This window comes from Pogona vitticeps, chromosome 5 (genome assembly GCF_051106095.1).
Source record: "Pogona vitticeps strain Pit_001003342236 chromosome 5, PviZW2.1, whole genome shotgun sequence".
Lineage (NCBI taxonomy): Eukaryota > Metazoa > Chordata > Lepidosauria > Squamata > Agamidae > Pogona > Pogona vitticeps.
The window spans coordinates 173,737,817-173,756,851 of NC_135787.1; the positions used below are offsets into that span (position 1 = coordinate 173,737,817).

General features: G+C 40.9%; 1 protein-coding gene across 1 annotated transcript in view; it reads left to right on the plus strand.

Moving 5' to 3' along the window:
• The window catches only part of AKR1D1 (aldo-keto reductase family 1 member D1), a 69,253-nt gene that overhangs the window by 38,272 nt on the left and 11,946 nt on the right, over window positions 1-19,035 (plus strand). The window contains exons 3-6 of the mRNA XM_020800512.3: window positions 3,943-4,110; window positions 11,399-11,515; window positions 14,426-14,503; window positions 17,522-17,644. Coding sequence (XP_020656171.2) covers window positions 3,943-4,110; window positions 11,399-11,515; window positions 14,426-14,503; window positions 17,522-17,644 — 486 coding nt within the window. The remainder of the gene's footprint in view (window positions 1-3,942; window positions 4,111-11,398; window positions 11,516-14,425; window positions 14,504-17,521; window positions 17,645-19,035) is intronic.

A 19,035-nucleotide genomic window follows, 5' to 3' on the forward strand; every position in this document is an offset into this window, starting at 1 on the left:
ACATTTCACATCTCCCTGGGGAAAAATGGAAAATTATGCTCCACCCTCCCCCCCAATTATGGATTCAATATTCTCACATATTTTATATCTCTGTTTACAATTCAGCAGATTGGAAGCAATAATCAGCTCCCTGGGTCATCTGTGGTAGACTGGAATGTATTATTTAATAACGTCCAAAAGAGGAAAAGTTGTGTAGACTCCCTGCCCCCTTTTCAGAATAAAATCTGTTTTACTTAATTACTAAAGTATCTCCATATTACTCTGAATCTCAAGATCTTAGAGAACGCACAGTCAATAAAAGCAACTTTAAAACAGTTATAAAACAATAGAAATCATTTAGAACAACCCGCCACAATTAGAACAAAAGAGTCAGCAAACATACGCAATAAACAGAAAATGAAACCCACAGTCCAACAGACCAGAACAAGCCATGATTACTGGACTCCAAAAGTTTCAGGGAACAGCCAAGTTTTAGCTTGGCACCAAAATGAGGCCAACGGCAATACCGATCAGACGTCCTGATAAATTAGGTTGCTAAACGAAGGAAGCAGAGTAGGATGGGTAATAGGGTCGCCAAATGAAAAAGGAAGACAGGGCTTCTGTATCAGCAGCAGCAGCAGCGTTTTAGAACTGCAGAGGTGGAAGGAACCTTATGGATCATGGAGTCGAGCCTTTGTCAAAGAGTCACAGAGAGGAATCGAATTCCCAAGCGCTGGCTCTGCAGCCAGAGACCTAAACCACTGAGCTATCCATGGAAGAGGGAATCCCAACAGGTATAGCTTTGTCAGGCAAACTGCACTTGTCCACATGCATGCATGCATTCATCCAAACAATAGCTAAAGCTGCTGGAGCCCTCTCTTCTTTTTCACATGGCCTCCCTAGAAGGGGATTTGATAGCCAGATGCAGAAAAAGGTGGAACTCCTGCACTCTTAATGCCTCTGTATAAGAGAGGATTTTGTCTATCTACACTTATCGACATCTTTCTTTTCCTTATGATCATTGAATAGGACAACTTCTAAGCAATGGTTCTTGGAAAGTTGTGTGACATGCAAGATGCCTGGTCCATCATTGTTTGGGGGCTCCTGTTGGGCAAAATCCCGCCAACCTAGCGGTTTGAAAGCATGCAAATGCAAGTAGATAAATAGGGACCACCTCGGTGGGAAGGTAACAGCGTTCCGTGTCTAAGTCGCACTGGCCATGTGACCACGGAAGATTGTCTTCGGACAAAATGCTGGCTCTATGGCTTGGAAACGGGGATGAGCACCGCCCCCTAGAGTCGAACACGACTGGACTAAATGTCAAGGGGAACCTTTACCTTTACCTTTACCTTTACCTTTACCGTTGGGCAAAAGGTAGATGACACTTCTGGTGACTCTATATGCATAATAGGTGCTTCCAGGGGTGACTTGTCTTTTGCCTTCTGCAGTTAAAAAGAACAGATAACAAATAATCAGTTTATCTGCCTTTATGTTAGGACATGGTCTGTGTTAGGCATGGTTTCTTGCTTAAACCTGCGTGGCACAATTTTGTCTCTGCTCTACTACTTTTACAGTCACCTCCCAGAATTATTTATTGGCACCCATTGCTGGTGATTTTGGGAGCTGCACTTAAAAACCATAACTTTTAAAAGCTTTAATATCTCTTCAACCTTTTCACTGTGGGAACAAGCCAGGGATAAATATTGTTTTATATTAGTCCATCACAACAAGCCATGATTTAAACAAGCCAACAACAAACAGTGGATGCAAATTATGACTTGTCGTTGGCCAGCAAACTGTTGCCTGTTAACAGAGTCAGGTTTGCATAGCACAGTAAGCCTGGTTTCAACTACCACACCTTGATTTTCTATTATATGAATCACTGTAGCACTCTGAACACATACATCTCTTTTGAAGCTAAGCAGAATCAGGGCTGATTAGAATTTAGATGGGAGACGACCAGAAAAATGCTAGGATTTCAAGTACGGCTAGGAAAGACTCCTGAGATACTAGTTATCTACCATAGTACTGTCAGCATTGACTCACTACGAGACAGCTTCCTATGTTCTTCCATGCTGGGAATATGATCAGTATAAAACACATTTGCCTGATGCTTTTAAAAAGCCACCTTGAACGGGCGTAACAGAGAACAGATTGCATTTCTGAGCAGCTTAATTGATTCTGTCTGCATGTAGGAGCCACAGTTTTTCTCTTTCCTCCAAGTATTCTGTATTGACATTTTGCCATGCTATGATATCATGTGAATGCTGAGGCCAAGCAGCTAAATCAGCTTCTTCCTTTTTGTGCTTCACATCACAGCTTCAGTTTCTTTGTGATTCACTTTCATTAGTAAAAGACAATTGCTCTTGTATCCCCAGTGTATACAAATGAAATCATCAAATGGAGTAGTATATTTTACAGCCACTTTGAACATAACTGTAAGAACAGGTAACCCTTCATCTCCCAGGAATGAGAGTTTGAGATTTTACATTTAATTAGAACAAGTTGTGTTTGTTGCTATTAGACAACTTTAGCTCAGAAAGAGATTTAAACAAGAGGCTTTAATTTTATGCATGTGTAATTACGAACATGTATATACATGTATAATTATTAACATTTAATAATTATAGAAAATAAATAAATAATAATAATAATCACGTACCATCAAGTCAATTGTGACTTACAGTGACCCTTTTTTGGGGGGGTTTCCAGGTAGAGGATACTCAGAAATGGATTTACCATTCCTTTCTTCTGGGGGCGCCCTGGGACTGTGCAGCTTGCCCAAGGCCACACAGGCCGGCTCTGCTCACAGGAGGCACAGTGGGGAATCAAACTCCCAACCTTTGGCTCCACAGCCAGAGGCCTAAACCACTGAGTTATCCAGATAGCAAGTATAGAACAGAGTACAATTGAATTTGAAACTTTTAGGGAGCATGGCCAGTGGAAAGGAGTCAGTCATTGGCCCTTCCTAATGCCTACCCTCTCCCCTTACAAATTCATCAAAATGGCTATTGAGTGGCAATTTTGCTTCAAAACAAGGATATACTGGCTGGACCCCCAGGACATAGTCTTCTCCTTCCTTGTGATGAGATCTACTGTTTTTCTGTTTAAATTATAATAATTATTTCTAATTGTTCATCAAGCCACCGGTAGTGAGAATGTTGGGCCAGGACTCAGAAGACCTGAGTTGAAATCCTTACTTGCACACAAAGCGCGGTTATCACCAGCCCATCCTGCTTTCTCAGCCTTTCTGTACTTAATCCTGAAAACTACATCATGGATAGTAGCCTTGTAGGCCACCTTTTGCTCATTGGTGGAAAATGGAGGATGGGAACAAACAAATTAGCTTGGCCAGAATTCTGTTAGTTATGCTTCCATTAGCATAACTTCCATTGGCAAATTGCTACAAATCAAGGAATCAGCATAGGCATTTGCCATCAAACACCAGTCATGTGATTCGATATGTGATAGCAAATTCCTACACTTATTTCTTGTGATAGCTTACTGGTTGCCATAAAAATGTATGGTGATGGAGTTAACATCAGTGTAAATATGTAATGGGATTCTGGCTGCCTATTTTTCAGCACTCTTTACCTCTATACCATGCTGGCTAAATACATTTAACAAATGCAAATACTGTAATGTACAAATCTCTAGCTTCTTTTTGATGGTACTGTTCTTTGTAGGCTATGTCTAAGTGGCCTTTTTAATAGGTAGCACTTGTACCCTTATCACTGGGTCATGCTTTTTCTGCGGCATTCTGATATACTCATTCTGTATTTCTGTTTTTGGTCTGAAGAGAATTGCTATTTAAAGGTAAACATATTGAATTTTTTTTTCTTTCCTTTTTTGACAAAAACTCTTTGGAGGTATCTCTATGAAAATCTGCTGTGTGTGGATTATGAATAAGAAACTAAAGCTGGCATATCTCTCTCGATCTTTCCCTCCCTCTTCTAATTGCAGACCCCAAAAGGCGCTTGTGCGGAATCTGTGAAAATAGCCATTGACGTAGGTTACCGCCATATTGACGGGGCTTTTGTGTATCACAACGAACATGAAGTGGGACAGGCCATCCGGGAGAAAATTGCAGAAGGCAAGGTCAAGCGTGAAGACATATTCTACTGTGGCAAAGTGAGACACCCTAATGAATTATATTTGTGGGAGTATAAGACTGTCGTCCTTCACAAGGCCAGTCTTACATGGGGTAGAAGGAGGCAGCTGCTGCCTCAGGTGGCAAATTCTAGAGGCCATGAAAAATAGTAAATTGTTCATTAGCTACTAAAGAGTCTCTTGGCGTAGTGATTAAACTGCTGTACTGCGGCCAAAACTGTGCTCATGACCTGAGGTTCAAATCCCAGGTAGCCGGCTCAAGGTTGACTAAGCCTTCTATCCTTCTGAGGTCGGTAAAATGAGTACCTAGCTTGCTGGGGGGGGGGGGGGAATGTGTAGCCTGCATAATTAACTTGTAAACCACCCAGAGAGTGCTTGAAGCGCTATGGGGCGGTATATAAGCAGCACGCTTTGCTTTTGCTTTTTATTGTTAATGGTATATTCACTACCAAGGGTGGCCAGAATGTATCAGGGAGGAGAACATTTTATGCCTCAAGGTCTCTTGGTTGGTGTTAGATAATGGGAACACTTTGATGTGAGGGAAGTGGGGGGTATCCTGTTCTGTTCTGTCTCAGGCAATAAAATGTATTGGGCTCACTGGGACTTAGTTGGAGGTCCAAGAATTATTTGCAGACAGTAGGGAAAGTAACTGCTCCAAGGCTGCCCTTTACATGGCACAGAGCTCACTGTAAATATTCTGCAGAATCTTGTCATAAGCATTTCTTTGTTGAAGCCAAACTCTCTTGGGCAGTTCTGCAGGTTCCCAAGGAAATTGGGAAAAATAAGCGACACACTTGGATTATTGTTTTTGTTGTTGTTACCATATTTTCCATTTATAAGATGACCCAATGGATAAGACGACCCCCCCTTTTCTAAACCCCAAATTTGAAAATTTGCATGATCGCACCTCTTTGATCCTGAAGCCCTTTCATGGCTGCTTCAGGATCAAATGGGTGCAAGCGTGCCACCCTTTCACGGCTGCCTTCCATGTATAAAACAACCCTAATTTTTTTGTCTAATTATTTAAATAAAGAATGTCATTTTATACAAGGAAAAATAAGGTATTATTATTATTATTATTATTATTATTATTATTATTATTATTATTATTATTATTATTATTATTATTATTATTATTATTATTATTATTATTATTATTATTATTATTATTATTATTATTATTATTATTATTAAACTCAAGGCACAATCAAATTATAAAAGCATTGACTGGTATTGTATAATAGATACAAGTTTTAACCAAAACATAAGTATCTGTTAAATATTAGCACAGTGTGTATGCTGTTCCTAATATTGCCATTTTTTGTAGTTCTGATGGTGTGATTTCTGAGATGTGCAACTGCTAATAGTACTGTGTGAAATTTCTTGATATTGCTCCCAAAGCCCCAATGACTACAGGGACCACTGAAGTGTGTTTCTTCCAGAGGCGAGATGTTTCGATTGCCAGATCTCTGTACCTTGTTAGTTTTTCAAATTCTTTATTTTTAACTCTGGCATCCCTTGGAATTGCAAAGTCAGTGATCCAGACATTTCTTTATTCTATTACTATCATGTTTGGTGTGTTATGTTAAAGTTGTCTATCAGTTTGGATCCAGAAATTCCACAAGATCTTGACTTCACCTTCTCTACCTGATGTTCCCAGGGGTGTTTGGAGTTTGGCAAGTTATTATTATTATTTTACATAATGACCAATGCACTAACTTTGCCACTCTGTCATGTTTAACTTTGGAATAAGTTTGTATATCCTTTGGACATTCACAGATGAGGTGTGACACAGTTTCATCTTTTTCTTGGCAGAGTCAACATTTGCTGTTAGCACTAATTCCTTGGATCTTAGCTTTCATCACATTGGTTTGGATCAAGCCTTTGGTTTCTTTCTTAAAGGTCCCCAGTTTTAGCCATGCCCATGTTGAATTATGATCATGCTTTCTATCAGTATTTCTCAGGTGTTGTTCATGTAGTGGTTTATTTTTTCAGTTGTTTAATTTATTTTCAAATTGTTGTTTCTTATATTGAGCCTTTGTTTCTGTTGTTTTCAAAATTTTCTCCATTTTCACTGCCTTAGGAATTTTTTCTCTGCTTGTACTGATATTACTGTTGTTGTTGTTGTTGCATGGGGTCAAGTCAATTCTGATATATAGTGACCCTTTTTGGGGGGTTTCTAAGTAGAGTACAAAGAAGTGGTTTACCATTCCCTTCTTCTGGGGGCAACCTGGGACGGTGCCCAGGGACACCCAGGCTCGACTTGTTGGAGGCAAAGTGGAAAATCAAACTGCCAGCCTGTGGCTCCACAGCCAGATTCCTTACCCACTGAGCTATCCAGCAAAATTTACCTCGTAGTAGCATCTGTGCATATTTTATTCACAATTTCTCCTGATCCATGGTCTCAGGTTGTAGCCTGAAAAGTCAGGAATGGCATCCTGCAGTCCTACCACTGGGTCTTTTCAGATCAGATTGGAACTGCTAGCACTTCAGTCCCATAGGCCAGAGATTTCCCTTTAATTTGAGTTTTATACTTTAAAAGGGGTTGTAGAAAACATGGTGTCTGGAAATTTTAATCTGAAACATAACTTTTCCAGACTCTGGTATGAATGTATCACCTGATATCTGCCTCCTTGGCTTTCAAGATCTTCTAGGGAGACTCTTCTCTCAGCCCCATCATCCTCACAGACTCATTTTGTGAGGGTGCAAGAGAGGGCCGTCTCAGTGGCTGCTCCCAGGCATTGGAATGCATTGCCCCTCAAGAAGCTAGGATGACCCCTCTTGTCGTTCTGTCATCAGGCAAAGACCTATGTTTTCTGGGAGGCTTTTATGCAATAGTGGGTTTTTTTAAAAACCAAATTTTATGAATGTTTTTAAAAAATTAAAACGGTTTTCAGTTATTTTATATTGCTACAGATGTGCATTTAATTGTGTTTTCTAATGTTAAATCTTTAAGTGTGTTTTAGTGTATTTCCTATAATGTTTTTAATAGCAATTATTGTATGGTTTTAGTTGATTGTAAGTCATCTTGAGTCTCCTTATGAGGAGAAAGGCAGCATATGCAATGCATGAAAGAATTTATTTGATCACTCAGCGAGTTAAGTATCTGGCTGAGGAGTCAAAAGCGGGGACTTCAGATCACCACTGAGCATCTCAGAAGAGCCACCCCATGTGACCGTGGGCACGTTGCACAATCCCAAGATGTTCTCAGAACAGTAAACTACTTCTGAGTATTCTCTAGCTGGAAACCCCTGAAAAAGGTCACCATGTGTCAGAACTGAATTGACAGCATATTATTATTATCATACCTATATACATTCATGAACACATGTGATGATAAATTAACTGCCTATCGAGGGGGAGGACAATGTGCTGTTGAGTGTGTGTGTGGAATCTCCCTAATAATTACAAGGGCTTGTGAAAGAGCAGACTGGGGGGGGTATAAATGTGGTTCAAATTAACCTTGACTCTGTCACTTTAAACTATTGGCTGTACAGGGAAAATAAAACCCAGATTCTGTCAAAAGGCTCCATTTTTGAAGCTGTTCATTGATCTGTGCCGGAAATGTCTGTAGTTATTGTAGCCTTCAGGAAATGGCTAATTTCTTGTGTCTAAAGTTTGACTTTTAAAAAAGAGAAAGAAAAGAGGAGGCATTTGGCTGTTAGACAGCAATGATTAAGAAATGTTAACTAATCTTTTCATGGTGGCCTCAAATGCAAATATAATCAATTTATACCCAGGATAAGAAGGCACAAGGTTTCTATACAGAATATACAACATTTGACAAAATATTACTTACTATAGAAGTAAAACAAATTCAAAAATTGTAAAACAACATCTGCAATGGGATGCACAAGATGAAGACGTTAAAGATACAATGTTAAAATGGTCTAAAAGCTGTGGCGATAATATGGAATTAGAAAAATAGCAAAAACTTTGGACAAAAAAATTTAAGTTAACATTAGCAACTTCCCACAAAGAAAATTTATATAAAATGTTTTATAGATGGCATTTGTCACCATTTAGACTTGCAAAAATGTTCCCAAATATGTCAAACAAGTGTTGGAAATGTAAAAAATCATGAAGGAAGTTATTATCATGTATGGTGGACGTGATAGAGCAAAAAATTATTGGGCTAAAATCCGCATGTGGATTAAGCAAATGTCAAAACAGGAAATAGAATTTGAACTAGAAATATTTTTGTTAGGACTACTACCAAATACTGTAGATGTGCAAAGCTCTTATTAAATACTGCATGTTTTGACAGCAGCTAGTTTAATATGGGCACAGGTCTGGAAAGATGAAAATCCACCAAATAAGATAAGATAAGATAAGATAAGAAATTTATTTGTCATTGCACTCACAAGTGGGTGCAACGAAATGAGGTGCTCTTCCCCAAGGTAAAACTGGACAACACCACTACAAAAAAAAGTTAAAAATATACACAACACTCACCATACAAATATAGATACCCCGTTTCTCCCAGCAATTAAAATTCCACCAAAAACTTATGACCTCGCATTTAAACTCAATACTGCACTTGGGTAAAAGCTGTTCTTGAATCTGCTTGTCCTTGCTTTCAATACCCTGAATCTCCTTCTCGATGGCAATAGTTCAAAGAGCTGATGTCCCGGATGAGAGGAGTCTTTCAGTATATTAGATACCTTCCTCTTACATCTGTTCTGATGATATGATCATTAAAAAAATATTAGAAAGTGCAGAAATGGATTAACTAAGAGGCTAAACTAAGGGACAAGAAGAATCATGTTTTTATTTTAAGCTGGATTTTATTTTATAATTGGTGGAAAGTGAAAGTCCCGCAGTAAAGGAACAGAAAATGGATAAAAAGTGAGATGTCATGGATAGGATCTCACCAGGAAAAATATTCCAATATATAAGATTGCTTTTATGTTGAGCCTTAGACATTTTTTGCATTTAGATTATCTTTGTTTATTGTTCGACGGTTAGAGATTCTTACACTTTATGCTTACTGTTTAAATGCGCATTGTATTGTATACCTATCTTTTTAAATCCTTTGTTGGAAAATTTAAAAAAATTTAAAAAGAAAGAAAGAAAAATGAAATGTTAACTCCACATGAGGAAAAGGTCTTGAACAATGGCGTCCGGGATCATTCATCAGGTTCAAAACATTATGTTGATTCCACTTGCAAAGAATTGCAAGTGACGGTCAGTTCCTCATGAAAGATGGAGTTACTTGTTTCTTGAAAAGACAAAATTGTCAATATTTGTTCCAGACCATGGAAAAATAGTTTTTTAGGAGTAGCATCCTGCCTCCAATCCTCTATCAAACAAGCAAAACAACCTAGACAGCTTCAAAATACATTTACTGTTAGGTTGTTTTGTATAATGTACAGAAAGTGTTGAGGGTTCTTCTGAGCTATTCAGATGACCTCTGTTTGGGTCTGTTGGGCCGCAATGCCACCTAAGACATTTTGCTGCCTGATACCATGTACCACATACCTGGCACTATGTTTGCAGTATCCAAAGCCAACCAAGTTATTTTGGCACCCAAGTGCTAGAAAATCTTTCCCTGTGTCTAGCAGTACAAATATGATAATTACAAGCAGATTGGCTAACAGTTGCCTCCTCTTTTATGACATCCAGAATCTGCTGATTGAGGCAACAATGCCCCTCTACCTAAGGATAGGGCTGGCCCCACAGAACGACTATGCATGGTTGTAAATCAGTTCCTGGCTGAAAGCACCTGTATCTGTATGTTGGCATGTTGCTCAAAGACAAAGCATTATGTAGTTCTGCATGCACAAATGCTAGATGTTATTTTCCCACCCCATCCATCGGTTGCCATTGATTTTGTGCTAGTTGTTTGGCTATTCCTACAGTTTCTTCTTTTTTTCTCAAGAGTTTTTAATTGACCAAGTTTCCATTCATTTAATTGTCCACTCTAATTGGGATTAACATCAGATTTCAGCCCACAATTTTAGCCTATTCCTCTGGGCAGTTCAAAAATCTTGTATTCAATGGTACTTTACAGCATTAAGTCAGTGGGAGCTGACAGGCAGACTTAGGACAACAATGTTGAATGAATATATGGGGTGATGTCATCCATAGCTCAGTAGTGGTAGGAGGATGCTTTAGGGCATGGAATATCAACCTCCCACTGGTCAGTTATGAATTACTTCAGCACGTCATTATATCATTCTTTTTAAAGTAACTTTCTAACCATATTTTTAATCCATAATTCCCACTCTAAAGAAATTTTAAGGGGGTCTCTCACAAATGTTAAGAGGACTGGAGCACCCCTTTGTCCTTTTCACAAACCAGGCAGTTTGGGAGTCAAACCAAGAACTGTCAGCAGGTGGAGAGTTAATGATTAGCAGAGTTGTGCAGAATTGTGTTTCTGGACTTCAAGCCGCAGAATTCCTTAGTCAGCAAGGACTGTTGTTGTGAGGGTAAAGAACTGTTGTGGGGATAAGGTGAGAAGGAGGAGCACCACGTACATGGTTTTAAACTCATGAGAGAAAAAGCCCAACATAAAGGAAAAGTAATCGATAAAGAAGATTTTTAAAAATATCTCTGACTACCTGTGTTAAGCATGCAGTTATTCTTGGAAAGTAGAAATGATAAGGAGGTATCTGAAAATGGAAGGGAAAAATAGCAGGGATATAGCCATGTTGTCACAGAACAAATTCCATAAACCATATTGATGCTTCTAGTAAGCCATTGTTTGGGTTGGCCTAATAAAGATGTCACTTAAGTACATATTTTGAAGCTTGGAAAAGTCATGTTTTGTCTACACTGGACCATTATGTGGATTTAGGGAGGCAGGCAGTGGAAGACAGGAGGGCCTGGCGTGCTCTGGGGTCACGAAGAGTCGGACACGACTAAACGACTAAACAACAACAACAACAACAATCCAGTGCCAACAAGAACAACCACAGCAACAATGACAGTATTTCTAAGCTCTGGGGCAATTATACTACTCCAATAGCAGTTTAGCTCTCAGAATGGAATCCTTTTTTCAAACCATGTTCTATTGAATTTGAGGAGATGTTTGGGGGGCTTGCAGCCTTAATTATACTGCAAGAATAACTCTGTACATACAATTCTGGGAAAACTACCATGGATAATGAAAACGTAGCTGTAGGGTTTTTGTTTTAAAAAACTTGCTACTTTATAGTCTTCCATTTTTAGTATTTTATGTGAGTGTGGCTGTCTCCGTTCATGTGGATATGCTCAAAAGGCCATGTTATACATTTCAAATTCAATCTGGAAGAGCTCTGTGGGGAAGATGCAACTTTATTTATATTTCATCTGTTTCTCCCCTTAGTTGTGGAACACGTGCCACCCACCAGAACTAGTGAAGCCAACTCTGGAGAAGACCTTAAAGACCTTACAGCTGGACTATGTCGATCTCTACATTATTGAGCTACCGATGGCTTTTAAGGTAAAGAGTTATGTGAGAGCTCCTCCTAGTGTCTGTCAATGGGAGCAATGAAAACTTTGAGCAATCCGTTGACATTTACAGATTATGTTCTCCTCCTTCAGCCTCTTCTGTACATACAGAAGACTGCTGTTTGACTTGAGTCTCAGAACGGCTATAAATCAAATGTTGTTGGTGTTGATTGCAATGGCTTGCTAGATGAGCTGGGCTAAGAGATTTGCATGGGACGTGGTGGTAAACCGCAGAAGCCTGTGCTGCAGGGTCAGAAGACCAAGCAGTCGTAAGATCGAATCCACGTGACGGAGTGAGCACCCATCACTTGCCCCAGCTCCCGCCAACCTAGCGCTTCGAAAGCATGCAAATGCGAGTAGATTAATAGGGACCACCTCGGTGGGAAGGTAACAGCGTTCCGTGTCTAAGTCGCACTGGCCATGTGACCACGGAAGATTGTCTTCGGACAAAAAAGCTGGCTCTATGGCTTGGAAACGGGGATGAGCACTGTCCCCTAGAGTCAAACACGACTGGACAAAAATTGTCCAGGGGAACCTTTACCTTTACCTTTACCAAGGGTGTTCCTGAACAACCATCAGTAACTATCTTCCCACCTCCACTACAAGCACACAGAGAGAGCAAGGAGGTATGCCTTGCTTCACTGTGACATAGAATCATAGCACTGGAAGGGATCAGGTGAAGAGTGTTTTCAGATGTTACTGTAATGAGCAATAGTTGTTGATAAAATATGGCAATACAAACTGCTTACTCATACATCTACCAATAATATTGTGCTTGGCACAGTTTCCATTCACTGCTTGAGCTCAAGGAGAATTGAGCTTATGTTACAGCCCATATCCAAACTTCCCAAAGTGATTTGTAAATCAGCGTGATAGAATAATATAAGACTGAAAAATGGGGCTAAAGCTTAAAAATGACATCTCCCAGGCACAAATCAACATTCTTTATTGCAACCAGGGCTTGGAAAGCTTACATTTTTAGACTACAACTTCCGGAATCTCTTGGCCAACAAAAAAAGGAGTGGGAAGTGTAAAGCAGGCCATTTATTTGCTGATAGAAATGGAAACCTTTGGACTGTCAGAAAGACAAACAAATGGGTCCTAGATCAAATCCAGCCTAGGCGATCTCTGGAGGCAAAAATTTTGAAGCAGAGGCTGTCCTACTTTGGGCGCATCATGAGAGGGCAGGATTCTCTAGAAAAGATGCTAAACCTCTTGAAGGTGGAAGACAGCAGGGGAAAAAGAAAACCAAGTATGAGACAGGCTGGCTCCCTAAAGCAGTGGTTCTTAACCTTTGTTACTCGGATGCTTTTGAACTGCAACTCCCAGAAACCCCAGTCAGGACAGCTGGTGGTGAAGGCTTCTGGGAGTTGCAGTCCAAAACTCCTGAGTAACCCAAGGTTAAGAACCAGTGCCCTAAAGGAAGCTGTAGGCTTGAGTCTTTAGGAGCTGGGAGGGGCTTTCAAGGACAGGGCATTTTAGAGATCACTCATTCATAGGGTCGGCATTATTTGATTATTTTATTACTATAATTTATATAAACATACAAATGCATATACACCTGATCCTCATGAAAAGGCGGATCACCCGGTCCAACACTTGTGCACCGGCTTTGTCTGCTGTCCAACTGCTTTTTAGTTGGTGGGCAACCAAAAAGCATATGGATTGCTCATCTTTAAAATAAACTGAGCAGGCTTTTGCCGACAACTCCTCTGAATTTGACAACCCTTCAAACAGAGCAAAAGCAAAAAAGCAAAGCGTGCTGCTTATATACCACCCCATAGCACTTCAAGCACTCTCTGGGAGGTTTACAAGTTAATTATGCAGGCTACACATTGCCTCCCCAGCAAACTGGGTACTCATTTTACCGACCTCGGAAGGATAGAAGGCTAAGTCAACCTTGAGCCACTACCTGGGATTGAACCCAGGTTGTGAGTACAGTTTTGGCTGCAGAAGAGCAGTTTAACCTGTCAAGTAGGATACACAACCATCTATAGAGGCTTGCTGGTGACAACGTTTTGTTACTCCAAAAGATGATGATGGCGTCAGTTACAACACAGTCCACATAGCACAGGCAATTGTGCAGCCTGGCATGCTTTGATGGGGCCATTCATAACTTCTTTGCAATACCAGCCGAACTATGGCTAGTGTACATTCTTAAAAACAAGAACAAACCTAATCCAAGATGGCGAAGTGGGCCTCCTTCCCTTCTTTTCATTATGTAGAGGGCATCTGGCTTCATGTTTGGCATCGTTAATTGACTTCAGATTCGGTGACTGTCAAAATAAAGTCAAAATATGGAACTCTTTTATGTGGAGATTGAAAAATAGTTCCCAGTGTTTGGAATTTCCTGTTCCTCCTCTCCTCCCCTATCCCCACATCATTCATTTGAGGTATTGGTCATGCTGAAGGGTACTGACATCAGAACATGATAATCTGTTTTAGACCTCTCTTTGCGATGCTATTCCTGCCTGCTTTATTTCTGATCAAACATACAGGGAGAGAGACAGTTTGACCAAAACTTTGCAGTTTATCAGGCCCTAAATTAGAAATACAGGAGGAATGGAGTTGGATAAATGTTAGGAATAACTGCGAAGTTATTGTCAAGTTCTGTCCACCAGATATCTGCAGGCATATAAAATAAAAATGCCCTAAAATGCAACATATCAACTTTTTCATGACAGCAACAATAGTCTTGAATTTCCTTTGAGTTTTTCAATTGGCCAAGCAAAGTAAAGCCTTGCTTAAATTAATCTCCCAGCCAGCATTCTATCTAGGGATTTATCCATTTACTACTGGCTTCTGCACACTCCCAATGCCACTGGGGGTGAAAAGAGAATACTGATGTATTGTGGATTTATCTCCCTGTGCTTCCCCCCTTCTCCCTTTTTCTTTTTTCCAGCCTGGAGATGTTATTTACCCTCTGGATGAGAATGGGAAATGGCTATACCATGAAACAGATTTATGTGCCACTTGGGAGGTGAGTAGTTTTGAAACTTCCAACATGATTGTCATGTTTTAACGTTGACCAAGATGGGCTCAAAATAATTTTAATCTAATGAAAGTTCTCCTCCATTTGCCTCTGCTTCAGTACTACCGCCACCTTGTTCAAAAGGGGGGGTGTATTCCTGATACAGTCTACCATTTTAAAATGCTCCACATATTGAAACATCATGATTGTATGGAAACAACACAGTAAGTGTCATGAAGATCATAATATCATGAAGATGTCCGGTGTGATGCAGTGGACAGAATGATGAACTAGGATTTGGAAGACGTAGGTTTGAATCCTCCTCAGCCATGGAAATTCACTCCCGGGATGGCACTGCTAAAACCACTCCCTAAATTTTCTCATGTGAAGCCCAGCACAACAAAGATAGCCATTGCCACCTCCCATATCAATAGTCAGAGATATTGCCTCTGCAGATGGAGTTTCTGGATATTATGGCTCACTGAGAAATTATTATTGAGAGAAGTGCCCACTGTGGAGTTGTCCAAGCCTTTGTTTAAAACAAAACACTGGCTGTTATCACACAACTTGGTGGCAAAGAATTTTGTGTGCACTGTACTGACAGACCAGTTCTATATATGTACATACTAATTGACCAAATATTAGTCAGAAGGTGCACATTTAGCTGGCTTGCAACAACTATTGCTTAGAGGTCAAGGTAGCAGGGATGGGGGGACTTGTGAGTCAAGACTTGCAGTTGAGTCCAACATAAGTCGCACTTGTGCCATGACTCGGAAGCAACTTGGGAGACTCAGAGGGGACTTGTGACTCGACTCATGACGCAAACCCATTTGCCTGAGTCATATTGTTGAGTCTCTATGGGCCTCCATACCTCCTGCTGCCGCCGCCACCCACCACCACCATCTTCAGAGCCAGCAGGCCCAGCTTCCTTTACAGGAGTTGGCCGCTACCTCCACCCATGCATGCACCACCGAACTAGTAGGCTGGTGCATCCACCTGGGAGGCAGGGGCTGGTTCCAAGAAAGGATGTTGGCCCATTGTTTGTGCATGTGCGCACATGCACAGAAACAGTAGGCCAACCTCCCTTTTAGAGCTGGTCCCATCATCTGTACATGAGCCAGCCTATCAGGTGGGTGACGCATGCATCAGCAGAGGTAGCAGTTTTCTCCTAGAAGGGAAGCCAGGCCTGTTGCCTCTGAAAATGGTGGTGGTGAGTGGTGGCAGGTGGCGGTGGAGGGTGGCAGTGGTGGCGGCAGGTAGGGAGGCCCACTGTCTTTGTGCCTGCGCCAACCTATCAGCTGGGTGGCGTATGCTCAGTCCAAGTGTTCAGATCCAAGTCCCGAGTCCCAAGTCCCAGGGTGGGGCTAGTGACTTGAGACTTAGACCTGAGGGTTTGGATTCTGGTCCCAAGACTTGCCATCATCTCTGCAAGGTATGGACATATTTTAACGTGGAAAAAAAGGAGTGGATATTTTCAACTTTTAATTGAGGTAACCTTCGTGGGAGGAAAAATGGAAAAATAGTAGGAAAAGCAGAAGATCTAACATGAGATGGATTCACTTAGCATTATCTTCAGATGACAGGTCCTTTTGAAGGTCACTAAATTTTAGGGCCATCATAACTTAATGGCACATTAGAAGAACATTTTCAGCCTGTTGAAACCAGAGTAAACTAGGTATTTACTCTGATTTAAAACCAGATCTAGAAACTGTCCCATTTTTGGATTATAACCCTTGGATTATAACCCTTGGATTTTTGGATTATAACCTTTGGATTATAACTTCAGACATCCTTCACACCCCCCCCCCCCAGCCAACGTGGATGGTGGGGCTGTGAGAGTTTTTATCCAGAGAGGGAACCTTTCCAAGATCTGGAAATAAGTCAGTAGTAAGCAAATAGTCAACAGGCTGAAAATGCTGTGATGTGCCCCATCAAGTTGCTTCTACTTGATTCTACTCAACTCAACTAAAATTAGAAGACTGTAAACCGAGACAGGGGAATAGATCATGTCACATACGTTGTAGACTGCAGTTCCATCAGCACCAAAAGAAAAGATTATCGGAATACTAGAACATGGAAGATCGCACGTTCTCCATCTCTGCCATAGCTGGCAAGCAGTTTGTCAGGATCCCTGAACAGTAGCCTGGATCAGCAGGACCTCCGGCGCTGGAAATTATTTCAGATTCAGAGTTTGGGATTGCATTAAGGTTTCCATTAAAATCGTTACTTTTCCATTAAGCAGGAGAGCAAACAAACTGATTTATATAGCCATGCAAAAATAAAGTTTAGAAAAGAACATATGATTACTGTTTCGAAAGCTGAACAATTTGCAGCACATCTCCTTGGCCTTCGCACCCTTTCAAAGGGCCATATACGGACCCTACAGCCATGAGACCATCCCACCCCTCAGTATCGCTGAAGCCTTTAAAAAAGATTTCTTGGCTCAAAAAGGTGTTTTGTGCCCTGTAGAGAGTGAAGGGGTTTGAATTTTGCAATCCTTTGGGCCCCCCAACAGTCATTGGACACCCAGAAAAAGAAACATATCTTTCTGGACACTAGACAACATGAGGGATGTTCAGTAATACTTGAAAGGAGAAAAAAATGTTGGTGGGGTAGGAGTAGATATGGCTCCAGAGTCCAGGGGTTGGCACATGGGATCCCCAGGAGATGTGCGCCCCTTGTTTAGAGCCAGTATATTTCCCCCAGTCTTCCTGCCATTCTTTTCTAATATTGTTTCTTCCATTAATGTCTTCCTCTTCCACTTCCTTTTATTTGTTTCAGCTGCACTCTTCCATCTACAGGGAACAACGACATCTGCGTGTCTCCTTCACCTCCTTTAAGGTCGCACTCAAAGACCACTTCTTCAGCCAAGTCTGTTCTGAACTGTCCTAGCTTTCTCATCTTTCTGCACCTGGCTTTTCCCCTAAGCATCAGCTTCACTTTTCAGCCCATTTCGTTAATCTCATTTAAGGAAACAGCTGTACATCAATTGCAGGCCTCTCATTTTTTTCTTCTCCATTTTGGCAGGCTCTGGAAGCATGTAAAGAGGCAGGACTGACAAAATCCATTGGTGTGTCCAATTTCAATCGTAGGCAGCTGGAAATGATTCTGAACAAACCAGACCTGAAGTACAAGCCTGTCAGCAACCAGGTAATGATGAGAAAGCATCAACAGATTAGGAGTGTGCATAGATTTGGTGTGTAAGTGATGGGACTGTGCTTTTCTTGCAGCACAACCCTAAGCCCATCTCTCTTTGTTTTACTATTCATACCAAGGAAAGACGGAGAGAACTCATTTCAGTCTTTCCTTCATACTTGGGATATTTAGCCTTGAAAAAAGAAAACTGAGGGGAGATATGATAACACTGTTCAAATATTTGAAAGGCTGTCATACAGAGGAAGGGCAAGATCTGTCCTCGATCATCCCAGAGTGCAGGACATGCAACAATGGGTTCAAGTTACAGGAAGTCAGATTTTGCTTGAATATCAGGAAAAACTTCCTAACTGATAGAGCAGTACAGCAATGGAACCAATTACCTCGAGAGGTAGTGAGTGCTCCAACACTGGAGGCCTTCGAGAGAAATTTAGACAACCACCTGGCAAATATCCTTTGATTTGTATTCCTGCACTGAGCAGGACATTGGACTGAAGGGCCTTATAGGCCCCTTCCAACATCGTAATTCTATGATTCTAGGATTTGCCTTCCTGTGCACATGTGTTGACATTTATCACATGTGTTGACATAAATCAAAGCGATAAGAGTTTAATTCTTGTTCCAAGGGAAGGAGAAGCTCCTGTCTTGCCAACTGCTCTGTTTGTCAACTTAAACCTCAACCACAGCTCCTTGTTGAGGATTTCCTTGGCCTCCGATCTGAACCAATTAGAACATAAGGTTTCCACTTGTATTGGAGGGACGTTGTCCTGCCCCTTCCTCTCTTACACCTGCCTGAAATAGAGAAGAAACAAAACACAGGTTCAGCACTGAACTGTGGAGATTAAGGTGCTGGAGGCATTCAAGAGAAATTTAGGCAACCATCTCGCAGATATCCTTTTATTTTATTCCTGCACTGAGCATGAGTTGGACTCAATGGCCTTATAGGCCCCTTCCAACTTCCTTAGTCTATAATTCTGTGATTCTGTAAGTGTATGTATTTTCAAAATGGGACCTGCTAATTGTCCTCCTTTGGTATAATAAAATTTCTGAATTTGCTGTAGTGCTTCAGTGGCAAAAAGACAATATCTCTTTGTCTGGGCCTTTCACATTAAATTAGCACTGAAACAAAGTCCTCGGTATATGAATGATTTTCACTGGTTATCTGCCCATTTCACCTCCTGGTGTGCCTTGTACCTGTCTACTAAAGTCCATGACCTTTGCTTTTGAACAGCTAATCTTAAGGGACTCTGGCCAAATTCTATTAGCATCCATGTGAGGCCAGTCTATGTCATCAGCCTAAAGCAGTGGTTCCCAACTTTGGGTTCCTATATGTTTTTGGATGATGATCCCCAGAAATCCTGAGCAGCACAGCTTATGGTGAAGGCTTC